The sequence below is a fragment of the Xenopus laevis genome, chromosome 9_10L, assembly GCF_017654675.1.
Source record: "Xenopus laevis strain J_2021 chromosome 9_10L, Xenopus_laevis_v10.1, whole genome shotgun sequence".
NCBI lineage: Eukaryota > Metazoa > Chordata > Amphibia > Anura > Pipidae > Xenopus > Xenopus laevis.
In genome coordinates this window covers 19,220,412-19,239,428 of record NC_054387.1, presented here as the reverse complement: position 1 = coordinate 19,239,428, position 19,017 = coordinate 19,220,412, and the positions used below count along the sequence as shown (strand labels likewise).

The 19,017-nt window shown below is 39.8% G+C and overlaps 1 protein-coding gene across 1 annotated transcript in view; it reads left to right on the top strand.

Annotated features, from left to right (window-relative positions):
* LOC108701783 (ABC-type organic anion transporter ABCA8-like) overlaps positions 1-19,017 on the top strand; it is a 114,029-nt gene that overhangs the window by 65,310 nt on the left and 29,702 nt on the right. Inside the window, exons 28-39 of the mRNA XM_041577471.1 lie at positions 855-946; positions 1,813-1,936; positions 6,047-6,164; positions 8,462-8,553; positions 9,036-9,196; positions 11,274-11,349; positions 12,999-13,093; positions 13,947-14,066; positions 14,830-14,970; positions 15,870-15,949; positions 16,993-17,048; positions 17,913-18,015. Of these exons, the coding sequence (XP_041433405.1) occupies positions 855-946; positions 1,813-1,936; positions 6,047-6,164; positions 8,462-8,553; positions 9,036-9,196; positions 11,274-11,349; positions 12,999-13,093; positions 13,947-14,066; positions 14,830-14,970; positions 15,870-15,949; positions 16,993-17,048; positions 17,913-18,005 (1,248 nt within the window). The 3' untranslated portion in view covers positions 18,006-18,015. The remainder of the gene's footprint in view (positions 1-854; positions 947-1,812; positions 1,937-6,046; positions 6,165-8,461; positions 8,554-9,035; positions 9,197-11,273; positions 11,350-12,998; positions 13,094-13,946; positions 14,067-14,829; positions 14,971-15,869; positions 15,950-16,992; positions 17,049-17,912; positions 18,016-19,017) is intronic.

Below are 19,017 nucleotides of genomic sequence, written 5' to 3'. Positions count from 1 at the left end.
AAATGGCCAATCACAGCCCTTATTTGGCACCCAGGAATATTTTTTATGCTAGTGTTGCTCCCCAACTTCTTTTACTTCTGAATGTTGCTCACAGGTTCAAAAGGTTGGGGATCCATAGCAAAACAAGGATATCTGTTACCAAATGGCCCACCCTTTATACTGTATAGTACAGGTATGGGACTTGTTTTCCAGAATGCTCGGGACCTGGGGTTTTCTGGATAACAGATCTTTCCGAAATTTGGATCATACCTAAGTCTATTAGAAAATCATCTAAACATTAAATAAACCCAATAGGCTCTTTTTTTTTGCTTATAATAAGGATTAATTATATCTTAGTTTGGCCCAAGTACAAGCTACTGTTTTATTAATACAGAGAAAAAGGAAATCTTTTCTAAAAATTTGGATAAAATGGAGTCTACGAGAGATGGCCTTTCCTTATTTCGGAACTTTGCGGATAATGGGGTTTCCGGATAACGTTTCCCATACCTGTAGTAGTTTATACAGTAGTGGCATAGTCCCCTACCAATTCTTGTACCTTGACTACTTTTACCAAAGTTTTTCTTAGAGCTTTTTAAAAAGGAATTAGAAAACCTCTCTCTCCCTCTCCCTCTCTCTCTCCCACCAAAGGAGATGTAAAAAGTGTGCCCATTTAGGTTAAAATGCAGGCAATTTTAATCACTGGAGAAACAACTAAACTGCCCCCCTCACCAGTGATTTGACTTTCTTTTTCCTTTGATGAAACCACTAAGCAGATACTAAGTTCAAAACCTACACACTCACAAAGCAATCCATTTTTATTGATCTTTTGGAGATCTCAGATGTACCATCAGCTGTAATTTCTGTTTATTTTTCAGCCATACCTGCATATCATCATATTCTTTGGGCTACTTTGGTTTTTGGAATGGAGGTTTGGGTTGAGATGCCTGACTATAGATCCCTTATTCAGGTTAGAAAAATAATTTCTGTTTTTATATGGTTATGTATCATCTGGCATAAAGCTGCAGGCTGGGGTCTTTATAGCAGTCATGTGACTCTACAATGACTTTTCTCTTTTTCAGTAAATGATGCATTATCCCATTTCTTTTAGCCGAGTGTGAGTTTCCCTGTTGGCAATAGAATAGAATCTATTAGAATCCGGTGTAAGGCTGCAAGCTGAGGTCTTTATAGCAGTCATGTGACTCTACAATTACATTTAGGGGCATATTTATCGAAGGTCGAAGTTAAAAAAAAACTTTGAATTTAGAATTCAAAAAGACCAACCGAATGGAGGTCAAAGTGGGCCGAATTCGGCCTACTTCGAATCGTACCATCTTACTTCGATTCAAAGTTTTTTTAACTTCGACCTTCGATCTCCCAAACTCCCCCAATTGCCTCCATACAGGTTCTAGGAGGTCCCCCATAGGCTAAAACAGCACTTCGGCAGCTTTTAGGTGGCTTCGAATTTCGAAGTTTTTTTCCGATTCGAATCGAAGTTGGACTATTCCCTAGTCGAAATACACAAAAAATAGCTTGAAATTCGAAGTTTTTCAATTCGAAACTTCACCTCGAACTTTGATAAATCTGCCCCTTAATCTCCTTTCTCTTTTTCAGTAAATGATGCATTATCCCATTTCTTTTAGCCGAGTGTGAGTTTTCCCTGTTAGCAATAGAATAGAATCTATTAGCAATGTTTGTAGGAAACCTTAGAAAATTGACATATACTTTATAGATTCAGTTGAACTGGCCCTCAGATGTAGAATTCTCAATGTAGACATTACCTGGAAGGCAAATGATTCAAACATGATTACAATATTAATATGCCCATATTTCTAGAATCTCCAGAAGACAAATGACCATCAAGAAAAATCCAGAGGAGCTGAGTGATGATGTGGATGAAGATGTGTTGGCAGAAAAAGAGAGAGTCAAAAAGGCAGCAAATGTTACCAATGTGGAAGAGGTAAATAAATCATAATGTGTGACCCCTTTTCATTTCTTGAGGAAAGTACTAGTGCACTATCTTCTCATGTATATTAATAAGAATGGATATTTAATATTTTGTAGTACGGTATATCTGTACATAATAGACCTTCTTTTGAAGTTTCACCCTTATGGAACCTATTTACTAAAATTTGGATTTCCAGGTTTTTTTTACGAATTTTTTTCCTCTAAAAATTCATGTTTTTAAAAAATTCCTCTGAAACTAAAAATTAGAGATTTATTAAGTGTAAAAAACACAAAAAACGAATACAAAAGTGGGGCAAGTAAAAGCAGTTGAAGTCCCATAGAAGTCAATGGGAGCTCCACTGATCTTTTTGGACCATTTTTAACCATTCTAGACAGGGACAGACTGGGCTGTGAGAGTCCCACTGGGGCTTCTAACCCGGGGCCCCCACTTACCCACCACCAGCTGCTCCCCACCCTGTGTGCTCCTTTCGTTCAGAGATTGGAGGAAGGAAGGGTGGGCGGCAACAGCAGAGGGCAGGTGAAGGAGGGGGGAGTGGCGGAGCAGGGCAGGCAGGGATCAGCTCTGGGTCGTAATTTTCACCGAAAAACTTTGTGGTATTGCCCAAAACCCAGCGCACATCAAACTTTTTTCATTGACTTATATGCATCCTCGACAGGTCTGAGATGCCGGATTTTCAGATTGGGACTTTTCCATCCTCTGGGTTTAATAAATTCTGAAAAATTCGTGATTTTTTAAAAGTCAGATTTTAGAATAAAAAAATCACGATTTTTTTGTGATTTTTGCATTCGTAGTTGATTAAATCACCCCTAGAAGTCAATTTTTAAAAAATCTCATGACATTTGTAGTTTTAGAGTTCAGTTGTGCTTTCAAAATCCGTGAATATGAGATGGTTGATAAATAGGCCTCCGCGACTCAAGCTCTGAATGGAACTCTGTTGAACCATACAATTTACTTACCCAGCTAAACTTTGCATTTAAAAGGCAATCTTTGTATCTAAAATATTTAGGAATTGAATTGGCAACATCTTTTTAATTCATACACAGACACACACTTTTGTGGAGAGTTACACAGAACACATTCAAACCTTGGTCCAAATACTATATATTTAATTGGTGGGAATGCTACATTCCATGCAAATGTCACTTCTTCCAATGGTTTTTTATTATGTTTGGACACTGCCATTACCATTCCTAAACATATTTATTGGCCCTTCAACAATAGACTATGACATTTATCTGGAAATGTAGGCCCCCAAAATCTCGATCAGGAGATCTAGATCAGGGCTACATCTAAAGGGCTCCTTGGTTATCCACACTTCCCTTCTACATGCAAACCCTCCTCCTAAATGGATTACAATGGGGGAATTTCTGATCACTCCAATATTGCCTGTACCATAGATCCCATCCCTCAAGACCTCAACGCTTGACTCCTATGATTCAGCATAGCTTAAATATTTAGAATAAATTAAACAAAATTGATTTCTCCACATTACTGTACAGATCCTACACTAAGAAATGCAGCCTTTATCCCAGAATTGGATAGGCAAGCTTTTCAAGGATGGCTTGTTATCATTAGATGTTTTTAAGGGCTCTCAGGATGTATAAAATGGCACTAACTCACACACTAACAATATATTCAATTCCTTCCTCAGAATTATTTTGAATTCTGCAGCTACAACTAGCGATGCGCCAAATCCAGGATTTGGTTCGGGATTCTGCCTTTTTCAGCAGGATTTGGATTCGGCCGAATCCTGATATACATATGCAAATTAGGGGTGGGGAGGGAAATCACGTGACTTTTTGTCAGAAAACAAGGAAGTAAAAAATGCTTTCCCCTTCCCACCCCTAATTTGCATTTGCAAATTAGGGTTCGGATTCGGTTCGGTATTTGCCTGAATCTTTCCCAAAGGATTCGGGGGTTCGGCCGAATCCAAAATAGCGGATTCAGTGCATCCCTAGCTACAACATTGTATTACATCTAAATATGAGGGTCCTGTTTCTCCTACTTGCTCCTATCTGGAGATGATTTGTACTATTTATGCTAGTGGCAAAGGTTTTATACTTACACTCTCACTTTCTGCTATGTGAGGACATGGCTGCACCATAGACAGTCAAACTGGGGTGAACAAGGCCCCACTGGGCCTGCTATCCCAGGGGCCACCAAACCACCTCTGGTGCCCCTTCTACTTGCTCGCTCAACCGCCACCAGCCCCTTCCCCTCTACCTGCACCTTAACTTACTTTTTCTCGATTGGAGGAGGTAAGGCAATGGAGAGCAGGCAAAAGAGCGAATGAAGAGGGCAGGCAGGAGCAACGACAGAGGCAAGCAGGGATCCTGTCTGGGTTGGTGGTTCCATGAGGGCCAGTGCCCATCAGATTTTTTTTTTACGGTGTCCCACCAGCTTAGTCCGAGCCTGACCATAGAAGGACAGGACTGGCGATATATTTGGGACACAACTGCTCATTGTTCTATTAACATGTCTCTATAGTACAAGGTTCTCCAGGTTGGTATTTGGTCCCAGCTAGACTTCATAAAATAAATAGTAGTTATAGTCCATTATGCTTTAGGGGATGTGTAGTGGAATACATGGCATTCCACCTGCTGACAATGCCCTAGGCCCCAAAGAGCCTAGACTATGGTATGTAAGTTTACCTATTCAGTTACTAAAATTAACCTGTCAAAAACTGTCTTGCATTGTTGGGAAATAAAATCTCAAAAATCAATAAATATTCTAGATTACTCAGTATCCAAATCTTTATGGCAGCCTTTGAATCCATTATAACAACTTAAAAAATAAAACAAACTGGATTTGGGTGAATGAAACTTATGAAGTCAGATGACAGGCTTTTCTAAAATATAGTCATAATAGTAAGAGTATTTAGTGTACTTTAAGATAATTGTAACGGACATGTTCGGTGAAATCTTAACATCGTATTCTCAAATAATGGAATTTAACACCATAAATTCCGCTACTATGATGTTTCCCCTCAAATACAGGAGTGAGGACATGTTCTCGCAACATTGCTGCACATTTTGTCTCATGCAATGGAGGTGATCCTACAAAATTGTTAGTAACATGCATATATATAGTTATAGGGGGAAAGAGAGGTGGGATCAAATCCCCAAACTCCTAGAAACCAGATGGATCTTCTTTCTTCAAACCAATTATCAGGTTTAAATAGCAACTTTGATGCCACGTGATTTTTCACATAAAAATTCCCTCCTCCTCCAAAGTGTCTTGAGAGGTTCTTCTATTCTAAGTAGACCCCTTACCCCTACCTTTTTCTAACTAATTATATTCTTCAATTAATACAAATGTACCCTTGTTACGTGCCTTTTGAATTAATAGTCTCAATTCCCCAGAGTTTGCTCAGAGTATTTGAGTCTGTAATATCTAGATTGTGTTGAACATTTATGTTAAACTATCTTAGAGTAAATATTCTCACTATTATGACTATTTTAGAAATGGCTCATGAACATGTCCTATATTTTGATACCCAGAGGGGTCAGATGCATGTGCTGGATTACATTTAAAATCAAATCAAAGGGATGATTGGGGCTTAAACATTTTAGTGGTTTCTATTTATTTGATTTTGAGGAAATCTTGGAGGCCAGGAGGAAAGAGGAGGGAAGGAGGCACCGCAAGTCTCTGTCTTATTGTTCTTTCTTTGTTTATGTATGGTTAGAATTGTTGTATTCAGTTTTTCTGCCTGCAATTTGACATGTTTAAACCTCAGGAGGAACAATCCTGTGTTTGTCCTATTAGTCCTCCCCCAAACCCTCCTCCGTTCCCCTACCTCTATTCCAACCTCTCTCTCCCTCTCCCTTCCATTTTATAAAACACATAAAACACAATGACTAGAAGTTTTATGGTACATATTGCAACTTTATTGGTGTTACAGGGCATTTATGAGATGATCTCTACTTTCTATTTTTTTTGTCTTGAATATTGCAAATACAAAACAAAAATATTCCCCACACTTTTATATGTAGCCTAGTGTCACCCTGCAGTTTAGAGACGTGAATATTGGCATCCAAACATAATATATCTAGTGTATCTGATTTCCTTTGTGTTGCATTGTTTTGTTTGTTTTCTTTTAAGAAACCGGTGATTATTGTAGACAGTCTGCGCAAGGAGTATAAAGTCAAGAAAGGAGGATCCTTTTTCAAGAAAAACAGAAAAGCTGCCACTAAAAACATCTCGTTTTGTGTCAGGAAAGGTCGGTAGTCTTGAGTCATGTACATGTGTCCAACCTGTAGTATTGTATATCTATATTTGAAAACAGATGGTTATTGAAATTGGCCTTCAACCCCTAGGCCTGGATGAAATTCTACAAACCTGATTCATTTAGTTTTGACGTATATCAAAAATGTACCTTTTCATCACCATCTTTATTAACCGTAAATTCCACATTGCCAGCCTTTGCAAATGTTTTAGGGTGCTCTTGCTCCCTGGATGTCCCCACTAGGCATACCCATGCAATATTTTTTTTTAAATTAATGACAGGAACATCACTCACACACATGCATAAATGCATTTAATTGGCTTACGTTGCAATTCAGATTTTTGGGTGGGAGGAGCCCTGCTTGAAAGTTGGGTGACGTTTTGGACTAAACATTTATTTTCTTACCTATGTATTTATATCAGGTGACCAATAATATAATGTTTTTACATATCTGTAACCCTGTTATGAGTTTAGGGTGTCTAAGTAAATCTTGACGCACAAAGGGAGCCTAAGCCCAAAAAGCCTGAAAAACACGCTTGATTGTTGGCTTATGTTTTGAAGCTTTGGTGCAGCCAACCTATGATTTTCATCTGTATGGCTTTATAGGTTTGTACTGTGTGGAAAAAAATACAAAATTGTGGCAAAACACTGAATGCTACCTTCCGTTGGCAAATTAGATGGAAGCTGAACAAAACACAAACCTCATTCTATTTATATTGAGCCTAATTCTGTGCAACCATTAGTAAAATAACCACACTGCTTATTTGCAGTGTCGGACAGGGGGGGTCTTGGAACACTGGAGGTTCCAACTCAGGAGCCCACACATCCTGGACCCCTGACATACTCTACCACCCCCACAGGCACCGCCACAAATCTCCCTCTGCCTTTCCTTGCCAGTGGTTATCTTCTTCAATGAGCATTATTTCCTGATGTAGCGGGGGAAGTCAGAAAGAAGCTGACCCAGTCCGACCCTGCTGATTTGCCCCAGCTACACACTGTCTGCAAATAGGTACACGCAGGGTCGGACTGGGGGGCCCGGGGCCCACCGGGACTGCTGTCCAGTGTCCCCCTACTGTGACTCGAAGGCGCCACTCAGCACGCTTGCCTGGACAGCGACACGCGCATGCACAAACAACATCTCTCTGCATGCATGTGCAAACACCACTGTGCCGAGAAAAAAAAGTTTTTTTGAAAAACGGAATGTCAGGAGAGGGGATCTGGCCAGTACGACACTGGGTGCACTCACGGATAGACGAATGCGCACACACACCAATAAGCACGTGCGCCCACATAGGCCCTCACAACTAACAATGAGAGAGGGCGCCGGACTAGGTGGTAGGAGGTAGAGACAGTAAGTGCCTGGTGCTGCCCAGCTTTGCACCGTAGGCACGTGCCTACCCCTCCTACCATGAGGAAGTAGTGAGCCGTGAGTTACCAGGAACAGCAAAAGTGAAGTTAAAAAAATCAGTTAATAGCTCCAGCAGAATTCTGCACTGAAATCAGTTTCTCAAAACAGCAAACAGATTTTTTTATATTTAATTTTGAAATCTGACATGGGGCTAGACATATTGTCAGTTTCCTAGCTGCCCCCAAGTCATGTGACTTGTCCTCTGATAAACTTCCAGTCACTTTTTACTGCAGTACTTTTTACTGCTGTAAGTTGGAGTATCACCTTTCCCCCCCAGCAGCCTTACAAAAGACCAATGGGAAGGTAACGAGACAGCATGCTCCCTACCACAAGATAACAGCTGCCTGGTAGATCTAAGAACAACACTCAATAGAAAAAGCCAGGTCCCACTGCATCAGATTCAATTATATTGAGTAGGAGAAACCAACAAAAAAATACACTTGCTGGTTCAGGAATGAAATTTTGTAGAGTGAATTATTTGCAGTGTAGACAGTGTAATTTAGAAATAAAAAATACATCATAAAAATCATGACAGAAATTTGGAACTGAGCGATCTGGCCCACCCCTTGACCTGCTCCAATGCTAACGTTTTAAGCTACTGGGGGGGCAGCATCAGGGTTGCTGCCATGTGAGGACCTATTTTATGTTATAACTTATAGTTTCATACTTGGACAGTTCAAACCACCAATAATCTCAGATTTAGATCAGTTATACCAGTGATCTTGTTCTTTTTATTATAAGTTTGTTTTCTGTGTGCTTGGTGATTTAATTATATTTGCTACAAATTTTAAATGTATGATCATATAAGCTCATACAGACATGTGAACAAATTGCCAAAGCTTGCACTTCTCCCATTTTTATTTGAATCTACTGTTCTTTTAAGGTGAGGTCCTGGGATTGTTAGGACCCAACGGAGCTGGAAAAACCACATCCATGTACATGCTGGCTGGAGAAGTGAAGCCAACTGCAGGAGAGGTAACCAGAATGCTAAGCAGTCCCTTACAGTGAGACATTTGTGTGACATGGCAAACATCAATAACTGCAAAAAATGTCACTGAAATCCAGGCACAAATATGTGCGGGGGCAATAATGGTATTAATGATCAGTTCACTTGGCACCAGGCAATGGTATCCATAGACAAAGCCTGAATGCTTTGAATTATGGGAAGGCCATTTGCAAACTTTCCATAGACTCCATTGTAATCAGATAATTAACATTTTTAAAAGATATTTCTTTTTTCTCTCCGATAATAAAACACTACCTTACCTTCTATGTGGTCCCAATTAAGATATAATTTATCCGTATTGGAGACAAAAAATTTGGGTTTAATGGTTAAAATACTGTTTGGTAGACTTAAGGCAGGAATATTTTTATATATATATATATATATATATATATATATATATATATCCATTATCCCAAAAAACTTCAGATCTCAAGTATTCAATTCCTTTCAGGTAGTACTCTGCGGGAATGTCCCAGCCGAGTCCCCTGGTATTCTTGGCTACTGTCCCCAAAACAATTCTCTATGGCCCAATCTCACAGTGAAAGAACATCTGGAGATCTATGCAGCTGTTAAGGGCATGAAGAAGGAAGATGCTGGTGTTGCAATCAGACGGTATTTATACTTATTTGCTTGGTTTTCTCACTTAAATGTGAATGGGTCATTCCTCTCTTACATATGAATTTACCACCATGTGTAAACAGGTCCGTCATCAAGGGGCACTCGGGGGACAATTGTTCCAGGCCCTATGGCTTCTATATGTAAAGGGGGCATTTTCTGGATTAGCCGGGCCCCCTTGAAGTATGATCAATCCATGCTAAAAAATGAACTGAATCATGCCGAACAACATTTTTATTTTTATTTTTTAACCTTTTTTTAAAAAATTCTGATGGTTGCCCTGTGTGTGTGTATATATGTGTGTGTATGTATATATAATCTACAGTCTGGTCATTTCCCAATGGGACCAGACTGTAAATTATATCCTTATAAACGGCGCGTTCTGACGCCAGAACGCGCCGTTTATAAACTTAAAGGGACAGCACTCGCAGCTGCTGCCATCGCCTCTACCCGATCTTCCCACCACTATAGCTTTCGGCTCTGCATTTGCTTACCTCCCACAACGCGCTCCACCCCCTCCCTTCGGCTTCTCTTTCCTTCATAGCAGATCTCACTCCAGTAAAAAATCTGCAGCTGCCTCACTAGCGTTTCTCTTCTCCATTTTCACTCCCCCTCGCATCAACTATCTGAAGTCTCGCTCCCCCTCCCTCACCCTTCCAAAGTCTCGCTCCACCTCCCGTCCACTCTCTGAAGACTCGATCCGCCTCCTTCCCTTGCCTTCACCCGTCTGTGATGCAGTGAAAGAAAATGTCACACAGTGCGGGAGCTAGCCTTCAGAGTGGATGGGAGGCGGAGCGAGACTTAGATAATGTAAAGGGAGGGTGAGAGAGACTCCAGGTAGTGTATACAAAGGGGAGGAGACTTTGGTAATGCAGAGGGGGGGTGCAAAAAAGGAGAGGAATCATGTGAAGAAAAAAAGGAAACAACTACATCCCAGCTGCAACACACATGTGACATGACCATAGCAAGAAGAAATAAAGGTACCCAGCTAAATATACTAAAGTACGGCATAATTTAAAAAGCAAAGAACTCGTTAGAAAGTACAAACTGAACCCAGAAATTGTAGATTATAATGAATAATGTACCCCCCACTGAAAATTTATAAAGATATTAATAGTCACCTCGGAGTTATGTGACCTGTATAAAAGCACTCGGCCTGCGGCCTCGTGCTTTTATATGGTCACATAACTCCTCGGTAACATAATATCTTTATAAATTACAGTAGGGGGTACATTATCCACTATATATATATATAGAGATAGATAGATACAGTTCACTTATAGCAGCCGCACTCAAGAACCGGACTTATTCAATTCGGGTGCAAGGTCCAAAGCTTTATGCATATAATTATTGAAAAGACCGCATCCCTTTTCTTGCAATATTCAAATTCTATTTATTGTGTACAAAAATCCGACGTTTCGGCCCCCATTGAAAAAGGCCCCAATGGGGGCCGAAACGTTGTTTTTTTGTACACAATAAATATAATTTGAATACATTTATATGCTAAAAAGACCAGCAACACCGGTATTTCTTATGATCAAAATGAATGTTAAGGCCTTGAGAAAGATCCCTGATGGGACCGAAACGTCACATCGGCTGTACATGCACCTTATAATACATTCATTTTGATCATAAGAAATACCGGTGTTGCTGGTCTTTTAAGCATACATCGAACTTCTTACTGTGCACCCAGGAAAGCGGAGTGCTGCCCTGATTGAAAAAAAATATATATATATATATATATGTGCAAGTCCCAAACTGCACTACTGTGGGCTCTGGTTGTTTGTGTCTTTACTTCTAAAGAAACGTTGATATAAATAAAATCCTGCTGATTAAACACTAAATGCTGAGAGTGCCGCAATCGACTTTGTATATCTACTGTATATAAATATATATATCTGTAAAATCCTGGAGCTGCTAGTCTTTTTGAATGCTGTATGAAACGTTACCGTGCACCCGAGTTATGAATTTAAGTGGTGTGCCATCCTCCAGATATTGTATACATATTAATACTTTCTAAAACATTGTAACCAAATGCTTAGCTCATTCTATTTCCTATGCCTTAATATTCCAGAATTGCCGAAGCCTTGGAGCTTAAAGAGCATATGGAAAAAGCAGCCAGAAAACTGTCTCTTGGCGTGTCCAGAAAGGTGAACATATAATCCACTATTCCAATGTTGCTGCTTTGGTGGCACATTTAGCAGAGGTGCTGGGAGTTGAGATGGGTAAATTCCAATACAAACATCTTTTAGTACATTGGCAGTTACAAATTCTACCGAGTATAGTAAACCGTTTTTTGCTATATGTATCACAAGCAGAGAGTCTTTACCCTGGCGACAGTACTGTGTATTTTTTGTGGGATGGGGGCAGATACACCAGAACAGATCTAGGACAAAGGTTATGTCTGCTCTGCTCAAACCCACAAATAAAGATCAAGTTTCTCTTATACATTATGAAATAAGATTTGGCATGTTAGATGCATTCATAGGTCACATTTGTTTGTATAAGAAAAAGGTTATGATATGCCATGTTATAGAGTGAAAGCAGATAATCACTAATATCAGTATCTCATTAAGGGTTTCTACAAAGCAGTTTAGCTTGAACATACTTACATTTCTGCCACTAAGTGGAGAAAAAAATAAATTACTGGCTCCACAGCATGTTTGAGTGCCCTCCCATACTTTTGAGAAGATGATCTGTATTGCTCACATGCACTGAAATTGGCCAATAGTTGTCACCCCCCCTCCCCCATAGGCACCCAGCACCACCTGAGTCTGATAACTTAACAGTTAACATATTAAACATAATTTGATTGTAATTTTTCTGTTTAACTAGGTCTTGTACCTCCAACCTTGACATCTGACATCTTTGTACTATAAAACATTCCTGATCTTAAAAACATACTGATTAAAGGGATTCTTTGCATTTGTGTTAACTTTTAGTATGATGTAGAGCAGGGGTCCCCAACCCTTTTTACCCATGAGCCACATTCAAATGTAAAAAGAGTTGGGGAGCAACAAAAGCATGAAAAAGTCCCTTGGAATGCAAAATAAGGGCTGTGATTGGCTATTTGTTAGCCCCTATGTGGACTGGAAGCCTACAAGATGTTCTACTTGGCACTATACTTAGTTTTTATGCAATTAAAACTTGCTTTCAAGCTTGGAATTCAAAAATAAGCAGCTGCTTTAAAGGACCCTGGGAGCAACATCCAAGGGGTTGGAGAGCAACATGTTGCTCATGAGCTACTGATTGGGGATCACTATTTGGCAGCTCTCCTGTCTGCAGTTTCGGCAATCTGGTTGCTAGGGTTCAAATTACACTAGCAACCATGCATTGAAAAAGTAGCAATGCATTAAATTTGTAGCCTTACAGAGCATTTGTTTTTTAGATGGGGTCAATGACCCCCATTTAAAAGCTGGAAAGAGTCAGAAGAAGAAGACAAACTATAAAAAAAAAAAAATGAAGGCCAGTTGAAATGTTGCTCACTCTGTAACATACTAAAAGAACTATAAGGTGAACCACCCCTTTAAAAATATATTATATATATGAATTTAATTAGGTAAGAAACAAAAATTACAGGTGAGAACCTCTAGAGCAGTAGCAAAACTTTTTACACTGTACTAAAAATTCATATTTGTCGTAAATATGCTGACTACATATAGAGAAATACATTTATAATGGCTGCCTTTTTATTTGCGACAGTGTCCTTTACTAGGTGTTTGTGTTAATTTGTGGTTTTTAAGCCTAAAACAAATTACATATACAATAAAAAAACGCCTGAATTGTCCTCTTTTCATAGGTGTGCTTTGCCATAAGCATGTTAGGTAACCCCAATATTGTCCTTCTGGATGAACCTTCTACTGGGTTGGACCCCAAAGGTCAGCAGCGTCTTTGGTAAGTAAAGGAAGGAAAGGGTAATTATTTAACTGTACAGAGCGCTGGTGCTGCCCTATATAGAATATACTGTGCAGTTTTGGTACCCAGTGCTTAAACAGGATATTATTGAATTAGAGAGGGTACAGAGAAGGGCAACTAAGCTGATCAAAGGTATGAAAAATCTTAGCTATGAGGCCAAGTTGGGGTTGTTCATCCTGGAGAAGAGGGGGTTAAGGGGTGATATGGTAACTATGTATAAATATATAAGGGGATCATATAATAATCTTCCTTCCAGCAGACACGTGCACCCATTCCAATTAGAACGGAGGTTCCATCTTAATATTCGGAAGGTTTTTTTACATGAAGGGTTTGGAGCAAGTGAGTGAATACAGGACTATGGAAGATAGCTCATAGTACAAGGTGATCCAGAAATTCGTCTGATTTCTATCTTGGAGTCAGGATTTTTTTTCCCCTCTGAGGCAAACTGGAGAAGCTTCAATGTTTTTTTTTTTGTCATCCTCTGGATCAACTAGCAATTAGGCAGATTTTATATAGACAAGGTTGATGGATGTTTTTTCAGCCTAACTACTATGTTTAAGGCACATGAGATAAAATAGTGGAGTACGACCTGTCTTCATAACTGACACCTTACATTCTGCCCATTATTCAAATACAATTCTCTCTTGTTAGCAAACCTGTTTTATGGTAGGACAATATTTTGCAAGTTTTTTTCATCATCAAGTTTTTTAAGCTGCATCATGATAAGGCTTTACTTCCTAAAAAACTCATCAGTACATAACAAAAAGTTTGCTCAGTATTGGTACAATACAGAAGGCTCAGACATTAATGGGTAACTGTATTCTTGCTTAAGGAGTGCAATAAGAGCAGCTTTCAAAAATAAAGACAGAGGGGCAATTCTGACCACTCACTACATGGAGGAAGCTGAGGCTGTTTGTGACCGGGTGGCTATCATGGTGTCTGGGAAGATCAGGTGAGAGATTGGTTATGATGTAAATAAGATATTTTATTCTTCTTATAATGTTCATACATTATTAGCCTAGATCAGGGGAGCCCAAACTTTTTGCAACGAGGGCCAGATTTGATGAGGTGAAAATGTGTGGGGGACAACCATTCAGCCCGACATTCTTTGAACCATTAACATGTAGCAGTAATATTTGGGCACATTAGTGAAATGATCTGCCACTTGGTCTATACTGCTGCCTGTGTGCTGAAGGTGTTGACAATAGACACGTACTGCCATGTAATTTACTGTACTGGCACGTCAGTACGTCTATTGACACCTTCAGCCCTAAAGAAGTATGCGAGAGCGGCGCGTCAGTATGTGCCAGTACGTGTCTATTGCTAATACCTTCAGCACACAGCTGGGGGGCCTCATTATTATTAATTTCATAATGGAGGCTGAGGGCAGGTGTAAATTTGAAAACGGGCCGCAATTGGCCCCCGGGCTTCACTTTGGACATGCCTGGCCTAGATCATCATAAAATGATGGTCATCATTGTGACACTTCCTAGGGCTCCCCTAGTTCAGTTAACAGTAAAGGGTAGGTCACTGAGAGCTTTACCACATCCTATTCAAACAGGAGAGCTGCAAATGTAATAGAGTGGGTCTGCCTGCTCATTCTGTACCATTAGAAATTCCCCAAAAAATAGACAGCTCCTTGCTGGGGGATACAGACAATTTGACTGATATTTTCCACGTCTTCATATTATTGGTTTTTATTATACTGATTTCAGGTGCATTGGATCAATCCAACAGCTGAAGAGCAAGTTTGGAAAAGGCTATCTCCTTGAGATTAAAGTAAAAGAGTCTCACCAAGTGGATCAGATTCACAAGGAGATAATACGGATATTCCCTCATGCAGCCAGGCAGGACAGGTAACTCACATAGTGAACAGTGAGACTTTTTATGCCGGCAGAGCTGTTTTGTCTACTCAAAAAAAAAGATAAACGTTTCCAAAGAAAAAAGAGTATCTCCCATTATTTGCATTGGGGATGGACTGGGCCGGCAGGATACCAAAAAAACCCCCCCAGACCCGCACCTTTATGCTGCCCACACTCCCCTCTGATCTTGCTCTCCTCCAGCCCCAATTGAGAAAACAGATACTTGCGGGGAGGGCCTAGAGGGGGCCCATATGTCAGAATCCCCGGTGGGCCTCGGACCCTTCAGTCTGATGCTAATTTGCAAATATTTTCTGTCTGACGAATCATGTGACATTATTTTAGGTGTTAATATAGTTCAGAAGTTAACTGGCCAAAATTCTTAATGTAAAAAATGTAAAAAACTTGTGGTACTGCACTGATGAACCGAGAGATAAGAATTTATAGGGGCAAGGTGCAAAGCTTCATGATTTTGGTTCCTGTCCATCTTTCAATTTCATCCTCCCTGGAATGCAATGACACTAACACTATCAGCAAAAGGGTCTAAATCCCCTATATGTAATGTAAGGAAGGAAGACCAAGGGCATGCAAGGTGTACTGGAATCAAATAGTACTGCGTGAGTAATTGGCAAATATGCTCTTAGGGGTGAAATTTTGCAATTTTGAATGCTCTAGCACCATTTCTCACATTATTTTTCAACTTTGAAGGCAGTCTAGACAAAGGCTGAGAACCTGTATGTTGTGCAGAATCTCATATATTCCTGATACTTTATGGTAACTAAATTACATGTACAGGGAGCAGAGGGCAATTCTTATGACAAAAAGACACACACATTGTATAGATTCTGACAGATGAGTGAATGCAATGAATATGATAATGTTTTCATACCTTACAGATTCTCTTCCCTGCTTGTGTATAAGATTCCCAAGGATAATGTGCAGTCCTTGTCTCAAGTTTTTCTACTGCTGGAGGAAGGTAAGCCTTCAAATAAGTCTCGTTTCTAACTATCTCTGTGCCTGTGGTTCTCTGCACTTACCATCGAGGGTACAGGTCCTATACTATTTGTTTTTACTACTGTAGGAATACATACATACATGCTGCATTTTAATTTGTGTTTGCTATGACATGATAGGTGTTTTTTACATTCATCACATGACAGCTTGTTTGCTAACTGATTTTAAGGAAAAAAACAGCAGCACACCGGATCCAATTGAAGTAATGTGCAAAATTCAAACTTTTATTAAGCCCATATGCAAAGGCAACGTTTCGAGCCCAACCGGCCCTTTATCAATTATCAATTTCGTGATTGATTGTGAGCTTGTTTGCTAACTGATTTTAGTCTGCCCTTTAGTCTAAATCATTTGGGAAGCAGAAAAATAGGCCTTGGTCAAGTTTTTTATGGGTCCATCATTAATCTTAATGATCCCCTGCAGCCCCTCAGGGCAGACTGAGAACTTAATTGAACTAGGGGCAGATTTACATAGGGGCGAATATCGAGGGTTAATTATCCCTCGATATTGGACTGCCGCATGTAAATCCTTCGACTTCGAATATCGAAGTATTTACTGCAAATCGTTCGATCGAACGAAAAATCGAAGGATTTTAATCCATCGATCAAATGATTTTTCTTCTACCTAAAAATTTATAACAAGCCTATGGGGACCTTCCCCATATGCTAACATGGCACCTCGGTAGGTTTTAGGCGGCGAAGTAGGGGGTCGAAGTTTTTTCAATGAGACGGTACTTTGACTATCGAATAGTCGAATGATTTTTAGTTTGATTCAAAGTCGTAGTCGAAGGTCGAAGTAGCCAATTCGATGGTCGATGTAGCCAAAAAAATCATTCGAAATTCGAAGGTTTTTTTTATTCTATTCCTTCATTCGAGCTAAGTAAATGGGCCCTCTAGTGTATGGCACCAGAATATGTACCTTATTTTTGTTATTTATTTATGGTACAATGGAGAATTATAAACGACGCATATAAAAAAAATCACTAATTGTGTTATCTTATGCTTATAGCGAAACGTGCCTATAACATTGAGGAATACAGCTTCTCCCAGTCGACCTTGGAACAGGTAATATTTTAGGTCCTGGGAAATAGAAGTGTGTGTCTATAACTAGATTTCTGCCATACTTCTATCCAATGATGCTTTCTTTGGGGGATGCAAATTTACTTTATGAGGGGATATGAATTAAGCTTGTGACAGCATTAGATGGTTATGGCTGACACGAGTGTTTCGAAGATCACAAGTAAGCCCACTAGAATTATGCAGAACAGGGCTATTCATTTAAGTGTCATATTTCAGACTTAAGGTGGCATAAACGTAACAATTACGATCATTCCAGGAAAGATTGTTCATTTCAATACACACGTGTAGAGCTGAGTCGTCGGATATACAGGTAGAAACAATAGAATTCTACCTCTATCTGATGATTCAGCACTAGCAATGGGCGATGTTCAGGTGCCTTCAAAGGCGCCCAATCAAATTTTTTCGGCCAGCCGGATCGAAGTGCTGACTGATATCCAAGTCTTCTGCCGATATAGGTTGGCTCATCTCCCACCATACAGACATTGAATATTATACGAAAATTTGTTTTGAACGATATTTCATGTAGGAATTCTGTGCGTCTATGGCCACCTTTAGAAACCAAAACCATCATTCCACCTGGATCCAATAAATTTCATGTAGGAATTCTGTGCGTCTATGGCCACCTATACAAACCAAAACCATCATTCCACCTGGATCAAATAAATTTCATGTAGGAATTCAGTGCCCACAATAACGTTGATGTCTGTTCCCGACATTTCCCATTGGTATTTCCTGATGTCAGTTTCTAGTTACGCGTCTATGGTTTCCCATGGGCATAATAACCTATAGCTCACTGTGTGCAAAAGTTGTCAGGGTAATTTTTTTGTTGTTGTGTGTTTTCACTACCAGGTGTTTATTGAGTTGGCCAAAGAGCAGGAGAAGGAGGACTTTGGACTGAACAACACATTTCAATGGAGACACCTGAGGACAGAAAGTATCTGAGGAAACAATGGTATATGGACACGTTTGGATGTTTTTAGTTAAGAAAACTAAATATTATACCTGAAGATGACAGGTGTATGTTTTCTTAATATTAAGAACCCCTAAAAATATCCTACTGGAAAGGAAATGTAAAGTTCTTGCATTAATGTGGAGGTGGTGCTTGTTCTCCACTAATTTTATGCCCTTTTGAAAGGGAGCCAATTTCATCTCTTTGCCTGAACCATGTAGCAGCTAAGCAATATGTAGTATACTACGTCAGCTTATCTAAAGCTAATGGTAAACCCTATATAATGTGACATTCCCAACAGCAAAGAACAGTAATATAAGGTATTCTGAAAGAAAACGGATATAGAATGAGAGCTCAATGGACATCCTCTCTCACAACAACAGCTTAAAGGTGGCCATAGACGCACCGATAATATCTTACGAAAGACATTTTCATACAATATTTGATGCGTGTATGGTGGGAGACGAGCTGACCGATATCAGCAGAAGACTTGCATATCAGTCGCTAGTCGATTGGACTGGCCGGAAAATTTTGATCGGGCACCTTTGAAGGCACCCGAACATCAGCCATTGTTAGTGCTGAATCGTCAGATACAGGTATAATACTATTGTTTCTTCCTGTATCTCGTGGCCACCTTAAGGCTGATACCAGACAAGGTATGACCACCTCTGAGCCATTCCCAGAAATATCTACAGCTTCCACCTTTACCCAAAACTATATTCAGTTCTCTATCAATCCCAAAACTTTTGCGTCTCTCAACCAAGAGTTATCTGCAACCCCCCAACTGCTCTTAAACTGTAGGCTAATGCCAGATGGGGCTGAAACTAGCCTTGTTCCTTGCATGCATTTGGAACCATTACGTTGGGCAAGGTATAGGAACACGCTTTTGGCACCAAAACGCAGGAGCCAAAATCCGCTCTGTGAGCATCAATAGTTTTGGGAATAGTAGGAACCTCAAGATAGTTTTGGGTAGGGGTGGAAGTTGTGGATATTTCTAGGAATGGC